Source organism: Chrysemys picta, chromosome 7, assembly GCF_011386835.1.
Source record: "Chrysemys picta bellii isolate R12L10 chromosome 7, ASM1138683v2, whole genome shotgun sequence".
Lineage (NCBI taxonomy): Eukaryota > Metazoa > Chordata > Testudines > Emydidae > Chrysemys > Chrysemys picta.
Window position 1 is genome coordinate 86,912,469 of NC_088797.1, and position 10,155 is coordinate 86,922,623.

At 45.9% G+C, this 10,155-nt stretch overlaps 1 protein-coding gene across 3 annotated transcripts in view; it reads right to left on the reverse strand.

The window, feature by feature from the left end:
- SLC29A3 (solute carrier family 29 member 3) overlaps positions 1 to 8,840 on the reverse strand; it is a 32,384-nt gene extending 23,544 nt beyond the window's left edge. For all 3 annotated transcript variants that reach the window (XR_254816.4, XR_254815.5, XM_005281871.5), the window contains exons 1-2: positions 8,512 to 8,840; positions 5,787 to 6,088 (exon numbers count right to left, since the gene is read on the reverse strand). Coding sequence is in view for 1 of the 3 variants with exons in the window: in XM_005281871.5 (XP_005281928.2) it covers positions 5,787 to 6,088; position 8,512 (303 nt within the window). In the remaining 2 variants the exon portion in view is untranslated. The remainder of the gene's footprint in view (positions 1 to 5,786; positions 6,089 to 8,511) is intronic.
- Positions 8,841 to 10,155: the final 1,315 nt, after the last annotated feature.

The window sequence follows — 10,155 nt, forward strand, 5'->3', positions numbered from 1 at the left end:
GTCCAAAATTCATTTTTGAATGGACTCAATTTCCATCACATGATGATGAAGCAGCACAACTTTGTGATGTGAAGGCTTGGAAACCCATCTCTCCACTGCAAAGAAATTATACAAATTGACTTTCTTTTTTTTCATGTTCTTGTAAATCCCACTGGCATTAAGCATCCCACTGCTTCTGCAGCAAGCTAACTAAAACCTCTGACCCCACAATGTAGAATATAAATTCTGATATTGGTGCATCATCAAGGAAGTAAACAAAACCAACCCAGGTTCATTTCTGCACCAGTGAATACACAGGAATGAGGAAGGAACTCAATATTTCCCATATGAAGAACAAAGTAAGTATGAAACAAAAAACATGATCTTCAAGCTAAATAGTGGGCAGTGCCCTTCGATTAGGAATACTCTAGTCCTTAAAAGTGCCGGGTAACAGTTTTCAGGAAGAAGAAAACATAAGGCTATTTCCTCATTCTGACTAATTACTTTCTTTACATTTCCAATTAATTGATACCTATAAAGAAGCCAAAGGTGATTTTACTTCCTCTCTCAGCTTCTCCTTCCATCCCTGCTCTCCATGAGAATGCCTTATCACAAGAGATCATTGCATCAGCATCTTCAGGGGGCAAGGCGGCATCAGCAGAGAACTCTATTGGAAAAGCTGTGAATGGCACTGAGCTGACTACTGGATAAGCAAGTAGCCTGGATCTTAAAAGCAGATACAATTTCCCCTTCCCAAAACTCCCTAAGGAAGAATGACCAGACTCCATTTAGGGCTATTTAGAGACCTAGGTAATAAGTTGGTGATTTCAATCCATTTCCTAGTGGATAGAGTCCACTTCAGAAAAAAATGCAACTGCTCTTTCATCGGCAGAGAAATCAGGGGTCAGATGGACATGGTGACTGCATTACCCTCACATCCCTAGAAGGGTGGTCCCTTCAAATCAGGGGTAAAGATATGATCTTATGGGTGGGGCACAGCCTAGGGAAAGCTTCTACTGCTCCTGCTTTTGCTATAGCTGGTGTGTAGGTAAGTAGAGGCTTCAGGCTTGGCAAGATAGCACTTTTCATGAGTACTAAATTATTTATAAAAGAGAGAAAGATAATTCCAATTAAGACTAAAAAGACATTAGTTAATCAATAATGCTCTAGGGGTGAGCCTTGCCTTAAAAGTAGGGAAGAAGATCAAACAGTTTGAGAGAAATCCTAACCTATTGGTTCGCAACCTTTCCAGACTACTGTACCCCTTTCAGGAGTCTGAAGTCCAAGCCCCGCCACCTGTGGCAGAACCATGTAATTTAGCTTTGCGGGGGGCCTGTGGCATGGGACCCCAGGCAGTTGCCCTGTTTGCCACCCTCTAACACTGGCCAGGCACTTGTGCCCCCCCCCGCTTCAGGTTTGCAACCCCCTGATTGAGAAACTGATCTAGATGAGTTGACGTACCCCCTGGAAGACCTCTGCGTACCCCCAGAAGTACACGTATCCCTGGTTGAGAACCAGTGTTCTAACCCACCCAAAATGAGAAGATAGGCAGTAAGGAAGGGTGTGTATCCCAAAATGAACTCACAAATGTCAAGCTGAAAAGTTCAGAATCATGCTACAAATACAGAATGCATTTTTTTCTCCTTTTGGGAAGTCCTATCATCTACTTTCTGAAATGCCTCATCTCCTCAATCCATTTCTTCTCTTTCAAAGTGATATGAGTGTGCTAGGGCCTAATGTGGCAGCAGAATATTAAACTCTGGAGCAAAGGAGGGAAGGTAGACGCAACATATAGCAATATTTTTTTACTTGAAAAATTAATTACAATTGGCTTGGATAGAAACTCTCATGTGGAATGAAAACTGGCTAAGTGACCATAATCAAAGATTAATAATAATTGGCAATGTGACAAGCTGGGGCGAGGTTTATAGAGTGCCACCTTAGTGATCATATTAGATCAGATCTTTATTTAACATCTTGATTAATGCACTGAAAGACAAGAGTAAACAGCATGTTAATGAAATTCACAGCTAACACCAAATTGGCAGATGTTGCAAATACTACTGAGGAGACAGATTAGAAAGGAGGCTTTAGATTAGAAACATGGGCAGAAGATAACAAAATGGGATTTAATTTGGGCAAAGGCAGGCTAATATATCTGCCAGTTGGTGCCCCATTATACTAGGAGCTGTGCCACCACATAGGAAGCCCCAGCCCCTGCCTCAGCGTTTACAATCCAAGGCCCTGATCCTGCAATCTGATTTACATAGACATCCCCCGATCTTCCTATGTATCTAGATACTTCTATGGCCCTCACAACCACTGTAACCAAATGCCTCTCTTTCCCCACACTTCCCTGCCACTAGGCCCTGGTCTACGGGGAGAGGGGGGAGGAGAGGGGGAAATCAATCTAAGTTACACAACTTCAGCTACATGAATAACGTAACTAAAGTCAACGTACTTAGATCAACTTACCGCGGTGTCTTCACTGCGGTGAGTTGACTGCTGCCGTTCCCCCGTCAACTCTGCTTGCACCTCTCGCAGCACTGGAGTACAGGAGTCGACGGGAGAGGGCTCAGGGGTCGATTTATTGCGTCTAGACTAGACATGATAAGTCGATCCCCGCTGGATCAATCGCTGCCCGCCGATCTGGTGGGTAGTGTAGACATACCCTAAGCCTGCTTCTTAGGGTGTTTTAAAATGAACAAATGAATGAATGAGGGTACTACTGTGGGAAAATCATGACAGAGATAGGTCTTTTTTATATCTGAATGCAGTAAACTTATTCCTGCATAGAATTCCAATGAAGTCAATGGGGCTGTGGCCACATAGATCAGATTGCAGAATCAGGATCTAATTTAAAATGAAATGCAACAAACAATAAGAAAAAGGGGCTCGGGCGGGCTCAGTCATCGATCCCCCATCCTGGGGTCATGTGGTAATTTTTGTTGTCAGAGGTGCAATGGAGTTTGAGAACTGCTGGACTAGAGTTAAAAGCCATTGGAATGTTAACCTCAGTGCCCTGGTCAAATTTCAGGCTCAAGTTATATTCTACCCAACTAAATTCCTTAGAAAGGTAATATACACTTCCTGCTCTGAACTGTAGCATAGAGTTCCTGTGCATTATTAAATAACTATGTTTCAAACAAGAGGTTGCTTCCTTTGAGCAGCTAGTGAGGTGATCCATGTATAATTTTTTACATCAGTTTGCTAAATTTAGGCAGTGGTTTGTGACCCTTTGGGATGGAAGTCAAATAAATCATTATGATTAAAAGACATTAGCGATTGATGGAAATGCTAACGGGAGTAGCCAGAAATGCGTTTTCTATCTGAAGAAACCAAGAAGCAGCAAAATACATCCAGCCTAAGAGTTCCCAAGCCATTACAAGCTGTACTGCTTAGGTGGGTTATGAAGACTTTCAGATTGTCAGGATTGCTCTCAGGGAAGCTTCTCTTGCCAACATTGACTTTGGAAAGCAACACTCAGAAGCAGAATTGGAATGAATTATTTTTATTGTAAAGAAATGATCTGACTGCAGGTGCTTGTGATGCCAGGTGTGTTTGTGTTCACCCACAGGAGCTTTCAGATTGGGGCATCAGAGTAGCACCTCTTGCAGGGAACTCAAGAATCCAGCAGCAATGAGAAGTGAAGAAACAAGGAATTAAGAAGAAAAATGCAACGTAAAACACAAAACCACTTCCTCCAATGGCAAGTTTGCTTTTCAAGGTTTGGACCATGAATCGAGAGGTGACAAGTTTCTCATCTCACATGCCAAAAGCCAGAGGCTTAATGCTGTAGCAGGTACTACATCCACACCTGCCAGCACTTGGAAAAAACCTGTACTGAATCATAAGGTGGCCTGCAGAATTGTAAACAACAGGACCTGGAATAGGCTTAGTGTCATAGAAGTTCAGCTATAATTGTCATTTGCAAAGTCCTGCTGTCATGATTACTTTTGCCTCTAAGGTACATGCTTCATCACTAGGTGCACAGGGGGAAGATGTCGAAAACAGCACAACGCCTCTTTAGAGGGCCGTGTTAGTACTAATCTTGTCTCCGGCAAAGCAGACAGACACCGTGTGCCTCCTGTCTTCCCTGTGCATGGTGAAACATCTGATGTAACCAAACTGAATATAAAGTGTCTATTCCGAATACGGCCAGAAGCTACATAGTGCAGCAGCAATCCAGCTCCAAACTACAGCCCAAACAGATGTTAATTTTATCTGATGAAGCTGATCTGAGGAAGGCCGGGTGGCCTTGGATTTCTCAAGGTTTCATGCTTCCCTACAACAAGATTTTGCTACATTGAATAGAAACTGTCCAGTACAAAGAAATCCTCTCCCCTCACCCCCGTCAGTGAATCTGAGAGATATACTCTTTAAGTGCCATTATTTTGTGGTGACATCTTAATCAGGAATGAGATTGTCACCAGCATTCCTAATTCTGGAATTTAAGAAGAGCAGGAAGTTAACTCTATAATCCACCATGTCTCCTCTCACAACTAAGAACTATTTTTACTTTTTTTGTTACAGTCCACCAGGTACAAGAGTTATCTTTCCACACACATCTTAACAGACTAGCCAGAAAGCTTCTATTTTAGACTTTGAAACCATTTATGAAAATTGGTTTTTGGACAGGAGTGGGCTGTGTGCGCGCACGCGCACGTTTCCATAAGGCAACCGTCTACAGGCGCAGCAACCATTCAGTAGGATGGTTATAGTACAGCAATAAATAATGGTAGCTGAACATTGCATTATTAGGTCCTGTCTGACCTATGCACCTAACTTTGAACATGACTATTGCTAAAGTGGTGTCCTCCAGTTCTATATTTAATAGTTTCTGTGCTGAACTGTCTTTTGGAAAGCAACACACAGTGAAATTACAGGAGAAGGGAAATGGAAGTTCACTTTTAGGAGGAAATGGAGCAATGTAGTGAATAACTCCAGATCCAACTGCCCTATCAGAATTTATGATGTGAGCTTTTGCACTGAAGCTGAAGCACACAATCAACTCTGTTTAATTAAAACATATTTGTGAATGAAAAGCATAATGAACAAAGAACTAAGGCTGTATTCGACTCACTTTACAAAAATTCTAACCTTAAAAAAAAAAAAAAAAAAAAAAAAGTTAGGTGGTCTGAAAAGGAATAGTTATGAGATCCAGAGTTTTCCAATGTCATATAATCGGTCTCTCATTAACTTTCCTCATCAGAATTACACTACATTCTTGACCTTAACTCCACCTTAAAATTTACAAAAATATATGCAAAAGTCAAAACATATTAAATTTGTAGGCTATAATTGGAGATAGATTCCTTGAATAAGAAATAAGATTTTACTTTTCAAGTAGGGGGAGGAATCGTAAGTGAACTTCAGGTAAAAGTTCTAAACATAAAAAGAGGTTTTGAAAGTTATGTTTATAGCACATTTAAAAAAAAGCTCTCTATCCCAAGAGATACAGTATGTAAAACTTCAGAGGGATTTTTATTTTTTTTATTTTTTTTTTTACAGAAGTGCCAAAAGGATGAAGGGGAAGAAATCAAGTTTATAACAACAACTAGTTTCAACCTTTAATTATAGAGCAGCTATTGCCACTCCTTAGTTCTGAGTGACTAACAGGCCCATTTTAGAGAACACCACAGCAGTTTAAACAATATGAAAGCAGAAGTCAGCTGCCTCGACCCCAGTACCTAGTATTCCTGTTAACCATTGCTAAGATTAAAATACAGAGAACCCAAACACATTGGATTTAGTGGCTGATGCAAGCGCTAGCACGCTGACATTAAGTGGGAACCCATCATACTCACACGGAGATCAGAGACTCCATGTCCCTTCGGCTCCTGCTGATTGGAGCAGTTCTGAAGTTTATATATCCAGTATTGTTTTGCTGTGATAAAAAAGTTCCAAGGCAACAGAGAGCCAATACCCAGGATGAAAAAAATAACATAGGCGCCATTTAAGTGATCCTTCGGCTTTTGCAGACTGTATCTGTTCCCCACTGGCTCCTCAATCAGAGGCTCTTCTTCTTGGAAAGAGGTATTCACTGGTTTATATGCAGAGTTAGCACTGTGCTGAAATCGGTCGTCTCCATCTTCCAAATCAACAGCCACTTCCAGGGGAAAAGCAAAGAAAGAGAGAGATTATTATGTATGATAAAAGTAATCATAAATTATATGCCAGCTGGATGAAATATCTCAGGAAGCCAAGAAACACAAGGCACACATTTCCTGTCAGCTTGTAGAGGAAGATATCCCAGTTTTCTCTCTCAGCCCATAGAGAAAGAGGGGCAGAGTGGTCCAAAAAGAAAGCAGGATGAGACTGGGAATTGGGAACTCCCGAGTACTAATCCCAGTTTAGCCAACAATTAATTCACTGTGTGGCCTTGGGCAAAACACTTGATTTCTGTGTTCACTTCCCTGCCCATACAGTGGGGAAACGTACCTCACAAGGATGTTGAGGATTAATGGGTTAGTTTGTATGCTGCTTTCAAAGAACAGGGATGTTATTTCAGACTAAGGTAAGTATAACAAAGAGGAGACATGGTCACTGACCACACACAGTGAACAGGGCTACAATGAAAGATGGAAACACCATGACTGAGAAAGGTTTAAGGTAGGGTGAGATGATGATGATGGAAACAATGGGACAAAGAACGAGATGAGACACCGAGGGATATGATGCAGTGCATGAGGGGCTACAGGCATGATGCTCTGCTCACTGGCACAATAGCAGATGGATTCGTTCTAGAGCTAAAGGAAGTCACAAGAAGCACTGGGCCAACGACAATAACCCCAAACAGGAGTATCTAATGAACTGTCATGCAGTCAGACAGGTCTACCCACTTCAGTATGTGGGGCATGTCTGATTGTACAACATCAGTGTGCTTGTTCTAACAGGGGTGGAGCCCCAATAAATAATTACTTGAATGTCAATGCTTTAATGCAGGAGTGGGCAAACCTTTTGGCTTGAGGACCACATTGGGTTTCCGAAATTGTATGGAGGGCTGGTTAGGGGAGGCTGTGCCTCCCCAAAGAGCCAGGCGTGGCCCGGCCCCTGCCCCCATCCGACCTCCCTGCTTCTCGCCTCCTGATGCCCCCCCCCCAGGCTCCTGCCTCATCCGCCCCTCCTTCTCTCTGTACCCTGACAGCCCCTGGAACCCCTGCCCCTGACTGCCCCCCGCCACCCCATCCAACTACCCCTTCCTGACTGCCCCCCCGGGACCCCTGCCCCGCACTGAACCCCCCTTGTTCCCCACCCTCTGACCGCTCCAACCCCTATCCATACCCCCACTTCCTGACCACCACCCTGAACTCCCCTGCCCTCTATCCAACCCCCTTTGCTCCCTGCCCCCTTATCACGCTTCCTGGAGCACCGGTGGCTGACGGCACTACAGCTGCGCCGCCCAGAGCACCAAGACAGGCAGCCGCGCCACCCGGCTGGAGCCAGCCACGCCACCATGCAGCACAGAGCGCTGGGTCATGCCGTGGCTCTGTAGCTGCACTGCCTGGCAAGAGCTCACAGCCCCGCCGCCCAGAGCATTGCGCCGGCGGCGCAGTGAGCTGAGGCTGCAGGGAAGGGAGAATAGCAGGGGAGAAGCCAGAGTCTAGCCTCCTGGGCCAGGAGCTCAGAGGCCAGGCAGGAGGGTCCGGCGGGCCGGATGTGGCCCGTGAGCCATAGTTTGCCCACCTCTGCTTTAATTTCAATGTTTCCATCATAAACCCTCATCACACAGAACAGTAACTCAAACATATTTCATGCCCTACACAAGGCAGCATCAGCCTGTGCCTATCTATCCTTAAACCAAGTTCAAAATGAAATCTGGTGGGCCATTTTAAGTGAAAGACAACAAAGAAAGTAGCTTAGGGCAAGTCTACGCTTAAAATGCTGCATCGGCACTGAAGCACCGATGCCGCTGTAGCACTTTAATGAAGACGCTCCTAGCCGACAGGAGAGAGCTCTCCCATCAGCACAGTTAATCCACCTCCCTGAGTGGTGGTAGTTATGTAGATGCTCTCCCACCGACACAGAGCTGTCTACACAGGAGGATAGGTTGGTATAACTATGATGCTCAGGAGGGTGGATTTTTCACACCCCTGAGCGATGTCATCACACCGATGTAAGGCAGTAGTGCAGACCAGACCTTAGCATTTCAGTCGCCCGTGTGTGGCGAAGCTCTTCAATCCCAAACCCTTCAACAGACCCTCCTCGCCAGTGGCCACAAGGCAAATGGCCCCTAGGGATGCCCCCCCACCCCAGCTCCAGCAACCTGGCGTGGGGCAGGGGCCTGCTCAGCTCGCCCTTGGGGCTCCCCCCAAAGCAGCTCGACAAACGTTGCTTTCAGCCCAACTTGTGCCCCCTTCACTTAGCCCCGCTACTGCCCAGGGTGCCCGGCAGCCAGGGACAGCCGCCCCGGCCCGGCTCGGGCCAGGGGAAACGCGGGGAGAGGCAGCCGGGCCGGCAGGGAGAGCGGAGCGGGGAGGCGGGGCAGGGTCCCCGGCGGCCCCAAAGAAGCGACCGGCAGCAGCCACTCACTGTTGCCGCTGTGAGGCTCCAGCCCCGCTCGGGGCAGCAACGACTCCGAGACCGGGGTTTGCAGCGGGGCCTGGCCGGGCAGGGCTCCACCGCGCCGGGTCTATGCCGCACAGCCCTCCCCCGCCGTGCTTCCCAGGCCCGGCCTCCAGCACCGCCCCGCTCGGCCCTGCCCGGGGGCGGGTTCGCAGGTTGGCTGGCTCTGGGCTGGCCGGCCTTCCTCCTGCCGTGCCCGGCCCCGCAGGGTCCCCGTGCTGGCTCGCAGGCAGACAGGACGCAGAGGCGAAGTGGGGCCACCGGCACCGAAACCGGGGGAGGGGGGAGCCACTAGGGGCCATGCCCCACACTTTTTAGCATAGGCGTAGGTTGGGGGGTAGAGGGCAACGCTTTTAAAAACTGGGGGGGGGGGGGAGGGAGGGAATTGCCCACGGGGTCTACCCTTGAAAGGCAATTCGGATTAAGGTAGATTGTGAATCTAGATTCAACACAGTGCTTATTCTTGAATAACTCCCTGTGTAGACGGGCTCATGGCAGACTGAGCTTTGTGCAGTTTAGCTCAATCTACTGGATTAAAACCCATGGGAACACGGTGTAACCAGCCTGCAATAAGAGCATCTGTATGGAGTTATGCAGGTATAGTTATTCCAGGAAAGCTATTCCAGAATAACACAATGCGTAACAAGCCTCGGGTGACACACATCCCTCAGAGTCAGCCCCAAATATGGTATCTACCTATCCTGTATTTTAATGCTTGTCTCTGGTGCCTGACACCCATCATCCACTGCAGAGCCATTCATAAGCATGGGATCATAATATTTGTTTGCAGGGATTTTACCATGGGGGACACATGCTTTTGTGCCACAAATAAAACAGGCTGTGGTGCTGGCCTTTAAAATTAAGCATTGTCCTATGCTATTTATAGTGATCCTTTATAATCACAAAAAGTAGTAGATACCTTGGTACTGAACCAATGTTAGGGTACACCTAAAGCACCATCTTACAGGCTAAATAGGAAACCAGAGTTCTGATTGCTTGTGGTCATCAAAAAGCCTGGGATACTTTGTGCGAAAATAGTGGTGTTCACCTTAATGTCCTGACTGACATGTGCATGTAATTACATTCTGCCTCTCTAAATACCCTATCTAACTGAAATTTCAGGGTATTAGTCACTTTCTGTCCCAACCAACTGTGCAGAGTTGCTTATTCACAACTGTTGAAATTCTACATTCCACTGCAGGGTTGTGGACAAAGTGATCCTTTGTTAGTTTGTACATCATACAATGCTCTTTGGAATTGTTCACGAGGAAAGGCACTGTAAAAGTGTAAAAACATTATTTGTAGAACAAAATTTCCATTTTCTTCTATTACTTTCTTCCCTATTTCCAATTATTGTTTACTGCTGTTATTTCCGTTTTCTACTTCTTCCTCGTTCAGGGTAAGCATCTTATTTCTTTCAAATTTCACTTGCTGTCCACACAGCTGGGAACTACAGAAAGATAATTGTTGACTACAGAACTCTCCCCTTGCTTGTGGAAGACAGCATTATTATTTATTTACTTTAACACCCAGAGGCCTCATGTGTGCTAAGCACTATACAGCATGAGACAGTCCCCTGTCCCAAAGATATTACACTCTGCAGAGCTGAGC